Consider the following 21,864-nt stretch of genomic DNA (forward strand, 5'->3'; position numbering starts at 1 on the left):
ACTCACAGGGATCTGCCTATCTCTGCCTGGAATTACAAATGTCACCATGCCTGGCCTAACTTTTTTTTTTCTTTTTTTCGGAGCTGGGGACCAAACCCAGGGTCTTGCGCTTACTAGGCAAGCGCTCTACCACTGAGCTAAATCCCCAACCCCTAACTTTCTTTTAAAGATTTACTTTATTTTTATTTTTTGCCTTTATTTTTATTCGTGTGTGTGTGTGTGTGTGTGTGTGTGTGTGTGTGTGTGTGTGTGCGTGCGCGCGCACACCTATGTTGTAGTAGGGTGCAGTGGGGCAACAGGACATCAGATTTCCTGGCAGTGGTGGTGGTAATGGTGGTGGTGGCAAAAGCCTTTAATCACAGCACTCTGCAGGCAGATCTCTGAGTTCTAGACCTCCCAGGTCTACGGAGTGAGTTTGAGAACAGCCTGGGCTACATAGAGAAACCCTGTCTTGAAAAACCAAACAAAAGAGACTGAGTTTTACTCTGTAGTCTACTCTGTAATAGACTTTGAGCTCATGGCAATCCTCCTGCCTCAGCCTCTGGACCACTCAAGATTACAAGTGTGCACCACTAATCCATCAAGGAATGGCTTTTATTGTGCCTAGGTGGTGAGGCTGCGGCAGGAGTCCTCTGAGAGGTAACTAGCCACGTGGCACTCAAAGAATAGAATAAACAGCTTGTTTATGTTACAAGCTCACTGGGGAACGAGCCAAAGCTTGTGGCCTAGGCACTTATTTATGTATTTACTTATTTAAAGATTTATTTATTATATATAAGTACACTGTCGCTGTCTTCAGACACACCAGAAGAGGATATTGGATCCCATTACAGATGGTTGTGAGCCACCATGTGGTTGCTGGGAATTGAACTCAGGACCTCTGGAAGAGCAGTCAGGGCTCTTAGCCACAGAACCATCCCTCCAGTTCAGCCTAGGCACTTATTATAATAAGTCTCAGAGTCATTATTTTGGAAACTGGAGAGTGGGCAGAAGAGTCCGCAGCTATCGTGAGGAAGGCACAAAGTTTTAAAGCCATCAGCAAATAAATATTTTGGTTGTGATCTTAGGCTTTAAGAGCTGAGCCATCTCTCCAGTCTGTAACTAAGCATTTTTTAAAAGGAGCTAGAGGTAAGCAGGTATTGTCCAACACACCTTATTCCCAATACCTGAAAGTTGGAGGCAGAAGGATCAAAGGCTCAAGGTCAGGGCTGGAGAGATGAGAGTGCTCCCCTATAATTCAAGACCTCTGTAGGTAAAGGCTGGAAGATCAGAAGTTCATTCTCAGCTATATATGGAGTTAGAGGTCAGCCTGGGCTATGTGAGACCTTGCCTCAAGAACAATCCGCAAATGATCCAACACAACAGAGTCAGGATCCTACTGTGGGGTGAGAATGGAGCTCTGTGCTCAGGAGTTAGCGTGTGATGATATTAGACAGCACTGAAGAGTCCGCCACCATGAAGGCGAAAGATGGCTGCCAGCTCCTTATCTCTTAAGAGGTGGCATCTAGCCTTCACCCTGTACTGATCTACCCAGCCAGCCCAGACACAGGTGTGGGTGTAGAGAAAACTTCCATTGATTTCACCACACACACCCCAGCACAACCTGCCTGAAAGTCCATCGAGAGCCACCAGGCAGATCTGCCAACCTCTCAAGTGTGAGAGAGAGGATTTTAAGAACTATTGATCTAGAGGTGTGATTCTAGGAGCACTTGCCTGTCATGTGGAAAGCCTTGGCCCATCCCTCCCGCCGCCCTTCCCCCCAAAAAAGGATGTTAAGCATCCAGGTTATGAGGTAATTATTGTGCATCGAGGGATCCTGTAATACTCCCACCCCACCCCCACCCCATTAACTCCACCCTGTGTATAAGGCAGAGTGAATCTCCCTCCCATGTGTCCATAGAGATGTAATACTCCCACCCCACCCCCACCCCATTAACTCCACCCTGTGTATAAGGCAGAGTGAAACTCCCTCCCATGTGTCCATAGAGATGTTCACTAAGTACTGTGTTTGGGTTTTTGTTTGGTTGGTTGGTTTTTTTTTTTTTTTTTTTTTTTTTTTTTTTGGTTCTTTTTTTCGGAGCTGGGGACCGAACCCAGGGCCTTGCGCTTCCTAGGTAAGCGCTCTACCACTGAGCTAAATCCCCAGCCCCTGTTTGTTTTTTTTAGACAGTGTTTCTCTGTGTAGCCTCGGCTGCCCTAACACTAGCTCTGTAGATCAGGCTGGTCCAATTACTGGGGGAGGGGGAGGGAGAGGTTTTGAGAAATGTGAATGACTGCAGGCTCCTGCCTTTGTGCCTGGCAGGAAACATGCAGACCAGATATTCCTGGGACCATCTGAAGACTGACTACTTGTTAGGTAAGATATGGTAGTCATTTAATCAATGTTCAGCTTGTCAAGTGTTCTGAGAGCAAATTCTAAGCCAAGATTCACATCTTTAATCCCAACACTGGAAAGCAGAGGCAGGTAGATTCTGTGAGTTCAAGGCCAATCTGGTCTACAGAGGAAGTTCCAGGACAGCCAGGGCTACACAGAGAAACCCTGTCTTGAAAAAAACCAAAAGAGAGAGAGAGAGAGAGGAGAGACAAAGAGACAAAGACACACATACAGAGACAGACACACACACAGAGAAACAGACAGACAGACAGACAGAGAGAAGTAAATCTTTGTCCTAGAGATGAGCTAAAGTAGACAATGATCTACCCAGAATGGTGTGAGTGTATTTGTCTATACACCGTTCCTAGTCTGAGGGAGGTGGTGGCAGCCATCACACTATTCCATAACCTCTTTAAGGGTTTTCAAACCTATCGATCCCACTGATTCATTCAATGGTGGTGAGTGTCAGAGTACTCTAGTCTGACCAGGAAACCAGCCTGAGGACATAGCTCACTCAGTAAAGTGCACACTCATGGAAAAAGCTGAGCCTGGAGTTCCACATCTGTAACATCAGGGATGAATCCCTGAAGCTCATTGGCCTGCCAGCCTCGTGGAACCTGGAAACTTCTGGTTCAGCGAGAGACCTTGTCACAAAAAGTAAAGATGAATCCTGGTGTGGTGATGCAGACTTTAATCCCAGCACATGGGAGACAGATACAGGTGGATCTCTGTGAGTTAGAGGCCAGCCTGATCTACTACAAATCAAGGCCCAGTCCAGCCAAGGATACACAGTGAGACCCTCCCCCCCCCCCCGAACCCCTCATAACAAAACAAAATACCCACTAAAAACAAAAATGCAAATGAAAGAAAAGATGAGGGGAACTGGAGAGATGGCTCAGTGGTTAGGAACTGGAGAGATGGCTCAGTGGTTAGGAGCTGGAGGGATGGCTCAGTGGTTAGGAACTGGAGGGATGGCTCAGGGGTTAGGAGCTGGAGAGATGGCTCAGGGGTTAGGAGCTGGAGGGATGGCTCAGTGGTTAGGAACTGGAGGGATGGCTCAGGGGTTAGGAGCTGGAGAGATGGCTCAGGGGTTAGGAGCTGGAGGGATGGCTCAGGGGTTAGGAGCTGGAGAGATGGCTCAGGGGTTAGGAGCACTTGCTGCTTTTGCAAGTTCCCAGCACTCACGCTAAGCAGGTCACAACCACCTGTAACTTGAGCTCCAAGGAATCCAATATCTTCTTTTGGCCTTTTCAGGTACTACTCACATGCATGTGCACATACATATACATACAACGTGCATGTAAGTAAATAATAAAAATGTTTTTAAGAAAAGGTAAAGGATTGAAGAAAGCCAGGTAGCATTGACCTCTGGCCTCCATATGCATGTTCATACACGTGCATGTACATATGTGCACACACCCACAAAAAGACATGCATACATTGTTCACACATACAGGGAGAGAGATCCAAAGGCCCACATTCTATCTATGGCTTCCTTTAAAAATGTTTACTAGGGGCTGGAGAGATGGCTCAGTGGTTTAGAGCACGGACTGCTCTTAAGTCCAGTTCTGACTCCAGAGGTCCTACGTTCAATCTGTAATGGGATCTGATGTCCTCTTCTGGTGTGTCTGAAGACAACTGAGTGTTCTCATACACATGAAATAAATAAGCCTTTTACAAATGTTTACCTATTTTCTTCTGCGTGTGGGTGACTAGCACGTGCACCATAGTGCCTGGTTCCCAAGAATGCCCGAAGAGGGGTCACATCACCTCGAACTGGAGTTACAGACAGTTGAGTCCCCTTGTGAGTGCTGGGAACCGAGTTCTCTGCAAAAGCAGCCAGTGCTCTTCAACCACCGAGCCATCCCTCCAGCCCCAATCTACTTCCTCTGGCGGGGGTGGGGGGACACTGTGGAAAATCCATGCAACATAGTCCAGTTGTTGCCAGGGGTTAGACCCTGACTGCAAAGGCCATGGAGAACTTTGGGGGTAGGGGGTTAATCATGGCTAGGGATTTATGTTATGTTCCACTTCAGTCGAAACTCATCCTATTTGAAACAGCCATGAATTAGGGATGCCGTTTAATTGGTGGAGTACATCTAGCATGTACTCTGGGTCCCGTTCCCAGCACCACATAAATGAGGATTAGTGGCACAGGTCTGTCACTCAGCGCCCAGTAGATGTGAACAAGGCGGTCAGAAATTCAGAGTCAACTTTAGCTATATAGGTAATCCCAGGCAAGCAGGAAGAGATCTTGTTTAAAAAACAAAACAAGGGGCTGGGGATTTAGCTCAGTGGTAGAGCGCTTACCTAGGAAGCGCAAGGCCCTGGGTTCGGTCCCCAGCTCCGGAAAAAAAGAACCAAAAAAAAAAAAAAAAAAAAAAAGATTGGTTGCAGCGGATCCAACGCTCTCCCACAGATATACATGCAGGCAAAACACCAGTGCATAGAAAATAAAAATAGATAAATCATATAAAAGAATGATAATAAAAAACAGGGTGGGGCTGGAGAGACGCAACCCAATGGCTAGAGGACTTGCATAGCATGCAGCCAGCCCTGGGTTCAATGGATAGCCAGGCAGCCTGGTACATGTCCACCACCCTGGCACTGGGAGACAGAAGCAGTGGGACCAGAATTTCCAAGTCACTCTCAGCTACATAGCAACTTCGAGGCCAGCTGGATCTGTAGGAGTCTCCGTAGATCCGATAAGGTCATTTTTAAAAAGATGAGTGGGTTTGGAGAGATGGGCTTGCAGCTCTTCCAGAGGACCTGAGTTCAGTCCCCAGTACCCACATCAGATGATTCACAGCAGCCCATAACTCAAGGTCCAGGGGACCCAACAACCTCTTCTAGCACACACTCATACATACACACTCATAATTACAAATAAAACAAACCTCTTAGCCGTGAGTTCTAGGACAGCCAGAACTACACAAAGAAACCCTGTCTTGAAAAACCAAATAAACAAACAAAAAAACCAGATAAATAAATAGAACTGCTTAAAAAGTAGTAAAATTGGGGTTGGGGATTTAGCTCAGTGGTAGAGCGCTTGCCTAGGAAGTGCAAGGCCCTCGGTTCGGTCCCCAGCTCCGAAAAAAAGAACCAAAAAAAACAAAAAAAACAAAAAAAACAAAACAAAACACTTAAGAGCTGTGCTGTGAGTATATTTGAGCATCCTGGAGGCCTTCAGTCTCTGCAATGGAAAAACACATGTTCAAAAAAAAAAACCTTCCACATTTTAAATGTAGCCAAGTGGTGGTGCCACATACCATTGATTCCAGCACTTGGGAGGCAGAGCAGACAGGCCTCTGAGTTCGAGGCCAGCCTGGTCTACACAGAGAGAGAGTTCCGGGACAGCCAGGGCCACACAGAAAAACCGCTACCTTGAAAAACAGGAAGTGGCTCTGGTTGCAGACTCACACCCTCCAGAACCGAGAAGAGGTGCATTGCTGTGGTCAAGTCCTGCTGCATGGGACAATCAGTTCCATCAATCCTGAGAAGCTAATCCCAAGTCAGTAAGACTGTTTTGTTTGCTTGCTTGACTTTTAGGATAGGGTTTGTTGCTGTTGCTGGTTTTGAAGCCGAGTCTCACGTTGCTCGGATTGGCCTCAGACTAGCTATGTAGCCTAGGATAACTACAAACAGCTGGTCTTCCTGCCATGCATCTGGTGAAAGCTGGGTTTACAGGCCTTTCCTGTGACGCTCAGCTGAGACCCGGTCTTGATAGGCAGTCCAAGCCGGCCTGGGATTTACTATGCAGCGCAGGCTACTCCAACAATGGCAGTCTTCCTGGAGTGCTGGGGTCACAGACCTGCACCCTCACCCTTGGCTCACCTGTTTTATCTGGGGGTGGATTTAGGAAGTCTTTTTATTCATCCAGTTTGGGTGCCTGGGGTGCATGTAGCATGACATTGCCCGTGTGTGGAGGTCGGAGGACAATTTACAGAAGTTAGTTCTTTTTTTCCACTGTGTAGGTCCTGGGGGTTCAGTTCAGTCTTAATGGCAGGGGTTGAACCATATCACCAGACCTTCGGAAACAATTAAAAAAAAAAAAAGTTGGGCATAGCGCTTCCTTGTAGGATGATGTCATTATACAGGTGAAGGCAGGTACAAGATAGAACGAGGCCTGTCATTGGACGAGAAGGAAGGATGGGCGGGGAAAAGTTTCAGAGAGGGGAGGAGACCGGAGTGAGGAGAGAGAAGCAGCAGAGAAAACGTGGACGCGGATGTTAAGATTCCTCTCTCTTTTCGGTCCCCAGCTCCGAAAAAAAGAACCAAAAAAAAAAAAAAAAAAAAAAAAGATTCCTCTCTCTTGGGGGCTGGAGAGATGGCTCAGCGGTTAAGAGCACCTGACTGCTCTTCCAGAGGTCATGAGTTCAATTCCCAGCAACCACATGGTGGCTCACAACCATCTGTAAAGAGATCCGATGCCCTCTTCTGGTGTGTGTAAAGACAGCTACAGTGTACTTATATATAATAAATGAATAAAAAAAAAATTCCTCTCTCTGCACACTTACAGGTTGTTATGAATGTTCTTAAGGGACGGATGTGTACAGGGCTTTGTCTAGGAGGGCAATTGTATCTTATCAACTGGATCAAAGGTTATTGTGTTGTGTGTTCTTTCAGGTGGTAATTTAAGTTCAAGAGAGTGGTTGGTGGCTAAACACGCTAGCCCTCCATGAAATTGGGATGTGTATGTCTGGCATGGTGGCAGCCTGCCTTGGGAACTGGATGGGTAGAGAGATTGCTGCCAGGCTCAGAGAAAAGCCACCGGCAGTGTGATATGGGATGGAGCAGAGCGGGTGAGAGGCTTTGCTGACTGAGATGAAGATATATCTACCAGATATCTTGGGGCACTGAGCTGCCGGGCCTAGAGCGGGGAAAAAGGACAGCATTTTTTATAATTTTGCAACAACACTTCCTAATCTCAAAGAGGACTCAGTTTCTGTTCCCATCCCCTACATGATGGCTCATGACTGTCTATAAGTCAGTTCCACACGGCACGATACCTTCTTCTGCCCTTCTGACTTCTATGGGGTCCTGTACACTTGTGGTGCACATACGTACACTCAGGCACACACACATTAAAAAAAAAAAAAAAAAGGCAACGTACTAAGCAGTAAGTACATAGCTCTGTAGAGAGTGGTAAGGGTCCTGAGAACACAGGCAAGGGAAATTCTAAAGCAGCAGAGGCAGGCAGAGGCTGATGTCACCACAGGCATCGTTGGCTCACGTTTCCTGGAGAAGCACAGAAAGTGACCAGAAATCATCGTTTCCTGTCTCTGTGTATGTGTCCTTCCCCATCTCTCTCCCTACCCCCACCCTCCCTCTCTCCTTTTCTTTCTTCTTTCTACCCAGGCTGACCTTGAACTTGTGTAGCTGAGGCTGCTCTTCAGCCCCCAGAAGCTCCTACCTCTACCTCCCATGTGTCAGGAGTGGGATGTGCTACTACCCACAGGGCTTTCTAGGAGAGTGGATCTGCAAATGAGGAAAAAAAAAAAAAAAAGATGTCCTTACTGGAAAAGGCACTTATGAAAGAGAAATTAAAACCTATATTTCTCCTAAAGGGGAAATAAAAAGGGATCTGGATGCACCGAGAGAGGATTTGCTGGTTTTTCTTCAGAGTTAGGGTTTCCTGTAGCCTTGGCATGGCTTTGAACTACTGATCCTCCTACATCCACCCCTCTGGGTGCTGGGATTGCAGATTATGCCACCACACCTGGTTAAGGAAGAGGGAAGCTGGGTTGGGGATTTAGCTCAGCGGTAGAGCGCTTGCCTAGCGAGCGCAAGGCCCTGGGTTCAGTCCCCAGCTCCGGGGTGGGGGGGGGGAGGAAGAGGGAAGCTGGGGACCCACTGTTTGGGAGTAGGGTTGGCCATTGACAAGACTCTGGCAGTTATTACCCGGAGCCCAGAGATCTGAAAGAGCAAAGTTTTGCCAATTGGCTCTGGGCAGGCAGGCAGGAGGGGTTCAGCCTTCCTGGAGATGCCTGTGGCAACTTCTGGGTTGCAGGTTTAGGAACCCAGCCAGGGTGTCCTTCCTGCTTCTTCAGGAAGCTCTCTGGGTTTGTCTCCCAAGTGGAGAAACCTCAGGGCACAGCAAGCAGCTCCTTGCCCAAGTTCCAACTGTCCTCAGAGAAATGGCCCGGCTATGAGTACAACAGGAGTGGCCTGGAACCTGAACATCCTAGGTGCAGGTCTCTCAGGATTACTGGCTCCGGTCTTCAGTATCCCAGGCTTCCCTCACACAAAGGGAGTGCTTGTGCTTGCTGCCCTATGCACCCCTCTGACAGCAGGTGACAGACACAGGCATGGGATTCCAAAAGACTCCAGAGCTAGCCCTATACTTTCCTGGGTAGGCAGTTCTGTCCCCACTGAGGCATATGGGACAGTGATGGGGAAAACAGGTAGCAGAAGCCCCTATTGCTGGTAGATGAAGCTGCCAGCAAGAGTGAATGCAAGCAGGCAAAAAGTGATGCCTTTGCTGCTGGTGGACTGTTGGAGTTTTTGTTTGCTTGCTTGCTTGTCCGTTTAGAGACAGTGGGTCACTACGTAACTCTGGCTATCCTGAAACTTGCTATGTAGAACAGGCTGGTCTCAAACTCCCAGAAATCCTCCTGCCTCTGCCTCCCGAGCACTGGGATTCCTGGAGGAGTCAGAGGATGATGAAGATGATGGACGACTTGGGTTTAGAAGGATTTCCCCCTTGTCTATAAAGTGTCCCTCCCATCACAACACAACTCACTCTTCTCCCCCTGCCCAGGGTTTTGAGGTTGAGTCTTATGTTGTAACCCAGGATAGCCTAGAACTTCCTACATAGGCCAAGCTGGATTGAGTTCAGCTGCCTGAGCTCATACCATAGACATGCACCACTCTGCCCAAAATAACTTACCTTTCCTAAGGAAAAAAATGAAGTGCAAGGCTGAAGAAACTATGTCTTGGGGTTTGAGCCAGGGTCTTGCTATGTAGATCAGGCTGGACTCAAGATCACTGTTCTGAAACGTCAGCCTCTCAGGGGCAGGCTTTGAAACAGGTTCTTGTGGACATATGAAGCAAATTAGCTGTATATAGGGACAGCATTCCTTTCATCTCATTGCCTTTGATATAACATGTATGACATCATTGTGTTAGCTAAATACTACTCTGCCATTGCATAAAAAACAACAAAAAAAAATTATGGCAGCTACTTTCTTGACACCTCCAAAAGCATCTAAGTAACTTTTAAGAATAAATTGACAGGAGCTGGGGATTTAGCTCAGTGGTAGAGCGCTTACCTAGGAAGCGCAAGGCCCTGGGTTCGGTCCCCAGCTCCGAAAAAAAGAACCAAAAAAAAAAAAAAAAGAAAAAAAAGAATAAATTGACAGTGCCTTCAGTGTGAACTAGTTCATACAAAGGTTTTTTTTTTCTTTTTTTTTTTTTTTTTTTTTTTCCTTCGGAGCTGGGGACCGAACCCAGGGCCTTGCGCTTGCTAGGCAAGCGCTCTACCACTGAGCTAAATCCCCAGCCCCTCTTACAAAGGTTTTAAGTTCTCCCCACAATACAGTCATTGTTCATAGACTTCATACATGTCATAAAAAGCCTAAGGCTCTGTGACTTGGAATCAGTAACCTTCCCATCCAGTTGCCTGTGGAGGAGAAGGGATGTCTCACGGCTCTCATGGCTCTCACGGCCTCTGGGCGCCGGGCAAAGCTCGGCCAAGCCATTGCAAGTTCTGAAAAGGCTTCCTTCGTGGGGAAAAGAAGGAGACTCCCTCCCTCCACTCCTCGCCATGTCTCACTAGGAGCTAGTTAGATGCAGAGGTGGTGAGAAGAGTGTGGCCGTGAGGCCTGGACTTCTAGGAAGCTGGCTTGCTTGTGAGCACCGCTGAAGAGCTGGGGAGGACTGTTGAATGATCCCTCATCCCCAGCTACTCCTGGGCCTCCCTGGGGACACTTCGTCCCTCCTGTCCAGCTTCTTCCAGAGGAGTAGAGAGTTGGGGTAGAACTGGAAGTCTCCAAAGGTAGGGTTGCCCACAGCTGGGTGTAGAGGCGGGAACTACATTCGGATGTCTAAAAACTTTAATGCTGTAGAGACTAAAGTAGGAGAATTGAGAATTCAAGGCCAGTCTGGGTGATATAGGAGGACCCCATTTCAAAAAAAAAAAAAAAAAAAAGCATATCTGGGACCCAGTGCTGGACTATCTGGTGTGAAGGCCTACGGGTACCTCAAACACCTGACTTTACCTCTCACATCTGGACTGCTCACCTATCACTGCGGTGACCTCATAGGTTTGATCCTGAGGGAGAGAGACAATGGAATACACAGATGAGTCACCAAGTACAGTTCTTCATTGTCACTGAATCTTTACCCTCCTTCAAGCCAAGAACTGCCGTTGCCCCCCCCTTACAGATAAGGAAACCGAGGGCCGCAGGGGTCAGTCAGCTGAGTGACACAGACACACACATCTGGCCAACAGCCAAACTGGAATTAGAAACGAAGCCACGTGATGTCAGCGCCCAGGGACGAAGCTCCTTTGTTCTCCTGTTTTATTGGTTTGTTTCCAGTCCATAGGTCCATGCTCCCTCCCACATCCTGGGTGTGCTGTGAGCCTCCCAGAGGGAGGGTGGTAGTCTCATCATGTCCAGATGAGCTCAGCATCTGCCTAATTGGAAGGCCTTTGCCAAAGTCGCCAGAGTGTGGTGTGCTGTGCTGGGTGGGGTCCAGGTGACGGCAATCGGAGGGGACGCTTTGCTTGATTTTCAAAGGGGTCATTGGTACCAAGGGGAGTCTTCAGTGGTGTCTTCAGCCTCCAAAGTTTGTTCCTGTGAGTTCTGGGTGGGGGTATGAGGCAAATGACGTCCTCGCAAGAAGCCCAGGAGGTTTTCAGTCTGTAACTCCGTTGCCTTCCATGTTCCTGCTGTCAGGAAGCCTAGTCTCATCCCCAGGACCCAGGAGTCCCAGCCCCTGAGCTGCCTCTTCAAGTGGTCTTTGTGTCCCTTTCCCTACAAGTTTCAAGTCCCAATTTCTTACTCATTTTTGTTTTGCTATGTTTTCTTTGTTTATTTGAGACACAGTCTCTGTGTAGCCCAAGCTGTCCAGGAACTTGTTCTGTAGACCAGGCTGGCCCCAAACTCACAGATATCCTCCTGTGTCTGCCTCCCAGGTCACCACCTCCCAGCCTTGTTTTGGTTTTGGTTTTTGGTTTTGTAAGACAGGGTTTCCCTATGTAGCCCTGGCTGTCCTGAATCTTGTGCTGTTGATCAAGCTAGACTTGAACTCAGAAATCCACCTGCCTCTGCTTCCCAAGTGCTGGGATTATAGACTGCACTGCCACCTCCTGGCCTATGTCCTATTTTTTTCTTTTTTGTAGATCCAAGGCTTCTGACTTTCCAAGACTTGGGAGTCCTGAACCCTAGCCAGAGACACAGAGCAGATACTCGTGGGGAAGCTGAAAAGGAGAAACGTAGCTCAGTGGTAGAGCTCTTGGGTAGTATGTAGAAGCTCTGGGTTCAATTCCAGCATCTCCTCTCTCTCTCTCTCTCTCTCTCTCTCTCTCTCTCTCTCTCTCTCTCTCTCTCCCTCCCTCCCTCCCTCCCTCCCTCCCTCCTGATTATATACCTTTCCTACTTACACTCAGCTAATATTCTGGTAGTAACTTCAAATCCTCCTAGAGAGAGTATTTACACCACAGAAACCAGTAAATGTAACAAGCTACAGCTTTCATTCTCCCCAGAGACCCCAGTGTTAAACATTTGCCTGCACGCCACTTCCCCAGAAATGTGTTTGTTCTCTGCATCAGGTCTGGGATTCCTGTCCTGTGCTTCAGGAAGCCCTAGTGTCTAAAGTGGATTACTAGGAGCCATAAGACCAAGGCTGGGGTTTCACTTTGTGAGCTGGTCCGACATCACCTGCCTTGGCTCCTACCCCTCCATACCATGACTGCTGGTCTTGCTGGAGCATGAAGCCCAACTCTGCAGAAAGAAAGAACTGAGACCCCCCTCATCTGGAGCCACGTGGACGCAGGTGTGCTTCAAGGCAAGCCACCTTAAGTGCCTGGGAATCAGCGTCCTGTATGCTGCACGGAATTATTAAAGAATAAGATACCAGAACTGGCAATATAGTCAGTCGGTAGAGTACTTACCTAGCACACACTGGGCACTGGATTCAAACCCCAGCATTAGCTGAGTGTGGGGTGGTGCATGGCCGTCACCATATCAACCACCAGGAGGTAGAGCCAGGAGCACCGGAAGCTCCCAGTCCTCCACTGTTTAGTGAGTTTGAGGCCACCCTGTGATACATGAAGACCCCCCCCACCTCTCTCTCTCTCTCTCTCTCTCTCTCTCTCTCTCTCTCACACACACACACACACACACACACACACACACACACACACACACAGATTCCTCCTCACACGTTCACTGTTCCTAATTGTGGTGTTTCAAATGATAACACCTCCCTGTCCCCCATTGGCTCATATATTTGAAGGCTTTATCCCCAGTTGGTTGATCTGTTTGGGAAGGATTAGGAAGCCAAACTTTATTGGAAGACAAGCTCATGCCAGGTCCTCACTCTTCATCCTCACTCTCCTTCCTGCCCATGTATCAGAGGTAAGCTCTCACTACCTACTGCTCCACTACCAAGCCTGCCTGCCTGCTGCCATGCTCCCAGCCTTGTTCGTGGTCTCCAACCCTCAAAATAAATGCTTTCTTTTATAAGTTGCCTTGATCATAATGCTTTGTCACAGCAATATAAAAATGAGTAAGACAACAAATTTGTACCCCAAGTTAAAAAAAAAAACAAACCTGTCAGTAGCTGCTTGCTTCCTTAGGATGTCACAAAGGGAAAAATAAATTCCTTTCTTAGTGGAGGGCTTACCACTGTATCCTTACTAATAATTTTCTATCACAAGGGCAAGCATGAAGAGTAAGAAGCTGACTACTTTGCTGAGCCTATAGAGCTGCACATAGTAGGTGTTCAATTAATGTGCCCAGTAGGAGCAAGATAGATTCTTTAAGAGGATGGATGGGACTTTCCTTTGGCAGTGTCCAGTCATTCCCACCACCAGGGGGCGACCCAGCCCCTCCCGCAGCACCGCCCCGTCACCTGTGCAAGCCTGCACCTGGCGCCGCCTCCGGAAGAGGTCTTCGGGGATCGGGGAACCTCGGAGAGAGCCGGGTGGCGACAGGTGAGAGCCTAGGGGGTGCTGAGGGCGGGACACCTAGGTTTGGGGCATGGTTGGGGAGGACCGGTCGGAACGGTAGGATGAAGGCGATCGGGAACAGCCTCTAGGGACTCTGGAAGTAACTCCGGGAAGCCAGGACACCTGCAGCAATGAGAGTGGTGGCTGGGCATTGGATATCCAAAAGCAGGGTCCGGGAACCCACTGTGCCCAGCCCCTAGGACAGCTGGACCCGGACATGTATAACACCTGGGATTTTCCGGCCCAGCTGTACTTGGCACCTGTCGAGGGGAGGGGAACAGGTGTTCGTGGGCTCCCGGGTGAGTAGGGGGCGGGGACCCTCCCGGGGTTGGCGTGGAGAAATCAGAGTGTCAGGCCTTTCCTCTGGAGCCCCTGAACCCCTCTCCCTGGGAGGCCCTCATAAAGCATAGGGCTCCCATCCCCAGGGGCGGGCCGGGAAGTAAACAGAAACCCGAAGTGGAGGCTGTGGCGCGCTGGCTGGCACAACCTGTTACCTCGCCCTGTGCTGGGTCAGCGCCAGGGACCAAGGAAATTGGGGGTCTGCGGACGAAGGCTCCTAAGTCAGGAGGGGTAGAGGCAGGAATACCTGAGTCTTGATAAAATAAGGATTCAGGAGATCCCACTAGGAATCCAGGAGAGGGGCGCGATGGCCATCAAAGCTGACAAGGCTAAACCAAGTCTAACGCACTTGGGTCCTGAGAAAGTAGACAAGGATATGGGAAGGCAAAGAGCCAGAGATCTGAGTTTCTGGAAGGGGAAGGAGTTGGATCCCTGTGGCTAAAGGGTCAAGACACAGCTGTTCCCACTGGTGAGAACTGCACTCTCAAGATAGGGAGTTGGTTTCATCCCTAAGACTGCGTCTATGTGAGCCTACCATTCTAGGATTAGTGCCCAAGTGGTGAGGAACTAGGAAGAGGAGCAGGGTCTGTCAGTGGGTTGCTTGTGGCACCAGAGTACAGGGACAAATCTTCCAACGAATGGGCAGGAGAGGTGGAGAGCAAGGTGGCTGGTTTCATTCTGCTTCCAGACTCAATCTACCCTGAGGTCATTAACGGAGCTGGGTGGCCAACAAGGATCATTAACCCTTGTTGGCCCAGGCTACAAGATTGAGAAGCTTAGGTGTTTGCCACTAGGGGGCAAGCCCGGGGGCTGCTGCAGAATGGCCATGTTCAGCAACAACCTGTCTTCACAGATGCGTAGGCACCATGGACTCCCCTGGTGGGCCAAGCTTCTCTTCCGGGCTGCTCTCAGGGGGTGCTTCTCCTAGTGGCGATGAAGGATTCTTTCCCTTTGTGCTGGAGCGTCGAGACTCCTTCCTGGGAGGAGGCCCAGGGCCAGAAGAACCAGAGGACCTGGCACTGCAGCTGCAACAAAAAGAAAAGGACCTGTTGCTGGCCGCCGAGCTTGGCAAGATGCTTCTGGAGCGCAATGAGGAGCTTCGGAGGCAGCTGGAAACACTGAACGCTCAGCACTTGGAGCATGAAGAAGTAAGCTGGCCCGGGACAGGTGGGGGGGGGGGGGCACAGGCAGGGCTGGGATAGACGGGAAGAGCCAAGCGAGGAGAAGGAGAGAGGACATATGGGAGAGCAACAGATCTCAAACAGATCTGGGCAGGGAAGCCAGGGAGAGGGCAAGCCTGTAGTCCCAACACTCCAGAGGCTGAGAAAGACTACATCCAAGACCTGTCCCCAGAGAAAAAGAGCCAGGCATGGTAGCACAAACCTTTAATCTTTAATCCCAACACTTGGAAGGCAGAGGCAGAATGATCTCTGTGGGTTCAAGGCCAGCTTGGTCTACAGAGTAAAATCCTGTCTCAAAAAAAAAAAAAAAAAAAAAAAAAAAAAGGAAGGAAGAGAGGCTGGAGAGAGGGCTCAGCGGTTGAATGCTCTTCCAGAGGTCCTGAGCTCAATTCCCAGCACCCACATGGTGGTTCACAACCATCTGAAATGGGATCTGATTCCCTCTTCTGGTGTGTCTGAAGACAGCGACAGTGTACTTATATATCTTTAAGAAAGAAAGAAAGGGGGGTTGGGGATTTAGCTCAGTGGTAGAGCACTTGCCTGGGAAGCGCAAGGCCCTGGGTTCGGTCCCCAGCTCCGAAAAAAAGAACTAAAAAAAAAAAAAAAAGAAAGAAAGAAAAAGAAAAGAAAGAAAGAAAGGGGCTGGAGAGATGGCTCAGCCATTTAAGGCTAGGCTCACAACCAAAAATATGAGGAAGAAAGAAAGAAAGAAAGAAAGAAAGAAAGAAAGAAAGAAAGAAAACACACACATAGAGAAAGGACTCGCACATACACATTAATTTAAAAAAATAAAAGCTAAGAAAAGAAGAGCAGTGGGGGATGATGGGTACTTGGTATGATGACAGAGTTCTTGCCAGGTAAACGCAAACCAGCAGCTCCTGTATGCAGCCGTTGGAAAGTGAAAGCAGGACGTTCAAGGCTGTACTTGGCTATATACTGAGCTTGAACCCATCTTGGGCTACATGAGACCCAAAAAAAAGAAAGAAAGAACGACAACAAGAACTCTAAATTGGAGGTGTAGTTCAGTAACAAGGTATTTTTGTAACACGTGCAAGGCCTTGGGTTCAGTCCCCAGCCCAGCAATACATAATCAATAAATATCTCAGGCAGGGTGTGGTAGAGCACAGCTCAATCCGGGCATCCCAGGAGGCAGGGACAGGCAGGTATGTGAAGCCAAGCTGGTCTCCACAAGCTCTAGACCAGCCAGGACTGCATAGTGAGATCCCATCTCAATGACAGATAAAAAACTTAAGGACAAACAAGACCTGTGTTCAGATCCCTGTCTGGCTCTGTGACCCTGGGTACAACGTTGGTCCTCTCTAAATCTAAAGGCTCACTCATCAACAAGCCCTGCCACTGGCAGCCACTGCCAGACTGTGGGCAGCTAAGTGTCCCCATATACCTCTCCTTCATTCTTGTCTGATTCTAGGTTGTAGGGTCAGGTCTTCCCTCTGCTTGGTCTGTTGTCAGCCCCACTCTCATCCTGGGGTTCGTACCTGCATTTGGAAATGTCCTCATGTACCCACATTGTAGACCTGGATCCCTGCTCTAAGCTGACCTTGGTAGCCACCCACCAAATAAATGGTGTGCACATAAATGGTGTGCAGGCCTCTGTGCACACCTGTAAGGCTCCAAGAATCTTCTACACCTGCTTCCAAGTTCCCCATCCTGGTGCAAGACTCATGGCTCCGCCTCAGGCTCTGCGGCATCCCCACCCTGGCCACAGCTTTCCTGGACTCTGTGACTGTGGTAGCCAATGAACATCAAAAGTGGGATCAGAAAAAAAAAAAGTGGGATCAGGCTGGGCACGGTGGCACGGTGGCACGGTGGCACGGTGGCACGGTGGCACGTGGTGCCTTTAACTCCAGCACTTGGGAGGCAAAGGCAGGTGGGTCTCTGTGAATCCAAGACCAAGCCAGGTCTAGGAGCAAGTTCCAGGATATACAGAAAAACCTTTCAAGAAAAGAAAAAGCAATCATCTGGCTTATGACTTAATTCCTGAACCGCAGCTCTCATCACAGAACTGAAATTCCTTGCTGTGGCCTGAAAGTCCAGGGAACTTGTGGCCTCTAGTAGCAGTGACACCATCCCTCTTTTGACAGGGTCTTTTTGAGTTCCTCCAGTGACATAGGCCTGCTCCTTAGGGCTTTTACATTTGCCTGCCTGCCCCACGTTTGAGTCAGGTTTGCTATGCAGCTCAGGACTGGCCTTAAACTCGCCAGCCTCCAATCTTTAGTTCCCCAGATGTTGAAATTACACATGAGCTTTTGCTCCTGCTTTGTACTGGCTGTTCCACCTGCCCCCCTCTTTCTGGTTGGCCTCCCATGCTCTGCAGGGGCCAATGCAAACATCAGCTCCTCCTGAAGTGAACCCCTGTTCTGCTTCCCTCTTGTCACTTTCCTGAGTTTTCCATAGTTAGCTGTTTCTGTCTCTGTTCCTCTCTCTCTCTCTCTCTCTCTCTCTCTCTCTCTCTCTCTCTCTCTCTCTCTCTCTGAATTCCCCTGATTCAGGCATGTGCCCATTTGCTTGTGACCCTCTGGCAGTGAAGGTCTCCTTCATCTCTTAATAGCCAGACCCTAGAATAGAAGGAACGTGGGAAATATTGAATGGAAATGATATGTGTCAGTACGGGTTGAAGGACAAAGGGCTTGGAGGTGTTAAAAGGACTTGTCAAAACTATATAGCAGTAGCAGAACTAAGCACCAAGCAGTCTTTTATTGCCCTAGCAATATTGAGTAAGAGTTTGGCTACCTAGCTTGCGGTCCCACGCTTCCAGCTTCTGGCCCTGTTTCCTCGTTTGAAGATGATCCCCCTCTAGTGGCTGAAATGAAGTAATGCAAATAGGGAACCAGCAAAGCTCCCGGCAGGAACACCTGTTAATAATTGTAGCAACTGTGGTCAGAGTCATTTGGCCCATCCCTTCCTGCTTTAAGACCTCAAGAGACAGTGAGCCTCCCAGACTTGTCTGTCTTCCCATGCATGCTGGGCTCCTCAGTGTGTCAAGTGTTTCTCTCCGCCACCACCGCCCACCCCCTCCCCCGACTTCTTCCCCCTAGTCCAACAGGTTTGGGGGAGGGCAGATCGAGGGGTGGGGCTCTGGGTTGGACAGCCCAGGAGTTAATTAGAGGGAGATAGGAAGAGAGGCTGGCCCACAGAAGTTCCAGAAGACTTCGATGTGTGAGAGGCTATGGGCCGGGGCTTAAATTCTACCAGACTCAGACGCCAAAAACGTCGGTTACGACTTCGGGTCCAGAAGCCCAGGCGGCAGCAGGAGGTGAGTGAGCATCAGGGCTATGGCTCCCAACACTGCCTGTGTGAGCCCACCTATTTGGCCTGGAGTCTTCTTCCTAGCTCTCTTTCTGCCTTTTACTGACTTGCTGCTCTTTTTTTTTTTTTTTTCTTTCCTGCCTGCCTGCCTGCCTGCCTGCCTTAGACAGATTGGCCTCTTTCACAGATGATCTGAGTGTCCTTCCCTTCATCTGTCCCCAAGTCTGCTCCAATCTTAGGTGGCTTTGTTTTCCCCCTCTCCACAGAGGCTGCAGCAGGAGAATCATGAGCTCCGTCGAGGACTGGCAGCCCGGGGTGCTGAGTGGGAGGCCAGAGCTGTGGAACTGGAGGGAGATGTGGAAGCCCTGCGGGCCCAGCTTGGGGAGCAGCGGTCAGAGCAGCAGGACAGTGGTCGAGAACGGGCAAGGGCCCTTGGTGAACTCAGCGAGCAAAATCTCAGGCTCAGCCAGCAGCTGGCCCAGGTGGGATGGCCCTGGCCCCTGGAGAGACGGGGCTGCTGCACAGGTCCTCAGTTGGGGGGCAGGTCAGTGGACAGGGTGGGTTAGTGTTAAATCCAGACTGTCGGATGGCTCCACTGTCAGCTCCCCTCCTCAGGCCTCCAGGACTGAACAGGAACTTCAGCGGGAGCTGGACACCCTTCGGGGGCAGTGTCAGACTCAGGCCCTGGCAGGGGCAGAGCTGAGAACGAGGCTAGAGAGTCTACAGGCAGAGGTGAGTAGCAGATGGAGCTCCCTGAGACTGGCCCAGGCAGCCCCGTGCCCCAACCTCTGCCTCATCTCTGATATCTGGCCCCAGAATCAGATGCTGCAAGACCGCCGGCAGGACCTGGAGGCCCAGGTCCGAGGCCTTCGTGAAGAAGTGGACAAAGGTCAGGGCAGGCTACAGACCACCCATGAGGAGTTGCTGCTGCTTCGTAGAGAGAGAAAAGAGCACAAGTTGGAGGTGATCAGAGGGGCTGGGACAGAGACATGAGGAGGGGTTGGGGGAGGGGCCAGCCATCTGGGCAAGTACCTCGGACTTTCTGGGAGATGTGGCCAGTTAAATCACCAAGAGCAAAGGGGATCCTGAGGGCAAGTGGGAAGCGAGAAAGTGTATTGAGTGATGGACAGGCACTTTTAAAGTACATCTGACAGCCTGGCAGGCCAGGAAGAGGGCCAAGGCCAGAACTCAGGACAGAAGTACCTGGCCTGGAAAGTCTGGGGCTGTGGACACGGTGGAAAGGAGTGAAAAGGGAGGACCGTCTGAGTTCAGACGGTTTGGCTTCTTAGCCACACCCTGCCTCAGTTTCCCCATTTGTGAAAGGGGGTGGTATCACCTCAAAGGACTGTGGTGAACCTGTAGGACTCAAAAGAATCAATAAATGCTAGATCAAACCAATTAGTGAATTAGAAGGAAGACTACACAGGGGAGGGGACCCACTCCGTGAGTTGACCTGATGGGGCCAGGCCTGGGGCAGAGGATGATGCCAGTCACGCCCTGCTTTATAGCCGAGGAAATTGGTGCCTTCGAAAGGGAAGATGTGTGTTCTAGGTACCTGTGTGTGATTCAGGAGAGCAGCCCTAGTCCACCAGGGTGCCGACCCTTGCATTGCCCTCGGGCGCCCCCTGTGGGCCCACCACAGAGGGCCGGCTTCCTGTAGACAGCCGGAATGATCTGTATGACCTGCAGCTGGAACGCGCTCGCTTCGAGGCTGGAGAGGCGCTGAGCACGCTGAGGAGGCTGCAGCGGCGGGTGTCGGAGCTGGAGGAGGAGTCGCGACTCCAGGACGCCGAGATCTCGGGCGCCTCCCTGCAGACCGAGCTCGCCCACAGCCTTGACAGCGATCAGGACCAAGACCAACAAGTCAATGAATGCAGAGCCTCTCAGGTGAGCTTGCAGCCTACCAGCCCCACTCGAATAGTTAATGAAGGATGCAGGCTCTACTCCTTTTTTCCCCAGGGGTAACATACATCACTGACCAATTCCTTTGACATACAGACCATATTGTCCCCTGAGACTGAAGAGGCATCCAGTCCCCAGCCTTCAATCCAGGAAGAGAGTTTGGAGCCACCCAAGAAGCGAGCATCCCTGAGCCCAGTGGAGATACTGGAGGAAAAGGAGGCAGAAGTGGCCAGGCTGCAGGATGAGGTGGGAGAGCATGGTACTGCACACAAAGCCCGCGAGTGTCCAATTCTTTCCCATCTCCACTGTCGAGCCCCCTCTTCAATGAACCCGTAGTCTTCCTGAGCTGGTCTATACCTTCAGGAAACCTTCCGGGGCTCTACTGTGTCCTCCCTAAACTTCTCCCTGCATCCGTCCTGTTGAAGGGTAGAGTACTACATCACCCCCACCCGTCTGAGTCAAAGGATTCACTCCAAGTTTGAACACAGGCTGAGTTGCCTGCAGTGTTTATAGAGGCATAGGTTGTGGGAAGTCAGGTTGTCCTTCAAGGCTTTTGTACCAATCTGCCGCCTTCCCTGGCCTGTAGATCTCGCTGCACCGCACAGAGCTACAGTCGCTGCGGGATGAGCTGCAGCGACAGAAGGAGCTGAGGGCTCAGGACAATCCAGAGGAAGCCCTGAGCTGTGCACTCTCCGACCGGGATGAAGCAGTGAACAAGTGAGCCCCACATTCTAGTCTCTCCCACTGCCTCGGTGGGTCTTGTGTTCTGGTCCTTCTGGGTCCCTGACTCCCACCACCCTGACAAGAGTATAGCCTTCATCCTGACTCAGAAGCTTCAGCCCCAATCCAGGAGGTTCCAGCACCCGACCATGCTCTCTACTCCTTTGATTCATAGGGCCTTGAAGCTGTCACTGGAGCTCAATCGCGTCTCCCTAGAGCGGGACTCTCTGTCCCGGGAGTTGATGCGCGCCATCCGCCAGAAGGTGGCGCTGACGCAGGAGCTCGAGGCTTGGCAGGTGAGAGGGCAGGCCCTGAGAAGGACTGGTGGACAGGCATCTTGACCTGACCCCACCCCCATACCCACCCTGCTTTGCCTCCTACTTGCAGGATGACATGCAGGTAGTGATTGGACAGCAGCTGCGCTCCCAGCGCCAGAAAGAGCTCAGTGAGGCTGCAGCCGCCCCAAGACGTTCGAAGACCCGCTTTTCATTGCGCCTGGGATCCGGGCAGAGTGGAGGCTTTCTAAGCAACTTCTTCCGAAGGACCTGAGGGTTGGGGGCCAGGACTACCTTTTCTCACTCTGGAGCTCAATTTCCTAACAGCCAATGAAACCACGGGGCCTAAATGACTTCCAGGGGAGGTCATTATCTTCCATGCCCAAGAGGTGGACAGAGGCACTTTGGGAGCAGGGGCCAGCTTTGGGGCAGGAGCCCCAGGTGGGTGGCGGGGGCAAAGCTGTTTATTTTTTGAACCTATATAGAGCTATCTTTTCTAAGCGCCAGGCCCTGCCCCATCTGTGCAAGAGGGGTGGGGACGAGTATTTATGTGTAAGGATAAGTCAGAGCAATATATAAATCACTATACTTAATTGGTCTCCTTTTTTGGGGAAGAAAATGCAAACAAGA

The 21,864-nt window shown here is 50.3% G+C and overlaps 1 protein-coding gene across 2 annotated transcripts; it reads left to right on the forward strand.

The window, feature by feature from the left end:
- Positions 1 to 13,461: 13,461 nt before the first annotated feature.
- Bicdl2 (BICD family like cargo adaptor 2) lies at positions 13,462 to 21,863 on the forward strand. Of its 2 annotated transcripts, NM_001106982.1 has the most exon segments (10): positions 13,462 to 13,535; positions 14,743 to 15,037; positions 18,604 to 18,819; positions 18,953 to 19,069; positions 19,154 to 19,300; positions 20,027 to 20,224; positions 20,336 to 20,485; positions 20,826 to 20,956; positions 21,135 to 21,255; positions 21,347 to 21,863. In NM_001106982.1, coding segments are annotated over 9 exon segments (1,524 nt in total). In that variant the 5' UTR covers positions 13,462 to 13,535; positions 14,743 to 14,755; the 3' UTR covers positions 21,509 to 21,863.
- The last annotated feature ends 1 nt before the right edge of the window (position 21,864 follows it).

This window comes from Rattus norvegicus, chromosome 10 (genome assembly GCF_021556685.1).
Source record: "Rattus norvegicus strain SHRSP/BbbUtx chromosome 10, alternate assembly SHRSP_T2T, whole genome shotgun sequence".
In the NCBI taxonomy this organism is placed as follows: Eukaryota; Metazoa; Chordata; class Mammalia; order Rodentia; family Muridae; genus Rattus; species Rattus norvegicus.

What these genes read in the sequence shown, in the direction of transcription:
- Bicdl2 (XM_087571401.1), top strand. Translation starts at nt 18,258, where the DNA reads ATGGGCCGGGGCTTAAATTCTACCAGACTCAGACGCCAAAAACGTCGG. An exon ending in AGCCCAGGCGGCAGCAGGAG is followed by an intron (nt 18,345 to 18,603) that starts GTGAGTGAGCAT and finishes CCCTCTCCACAG; the next exon opens with AGGCTGCAGCAGGAGAATCA. An exon ending in ATGAATGCAGAGCCTCTCAG is followed by an intron (nt 20,225 to 20,335) that starts GTGAGCTTGCAG and finishes TTTGACATACAG; the next exon opens with ACCATATTGTCCCCTGAGAC.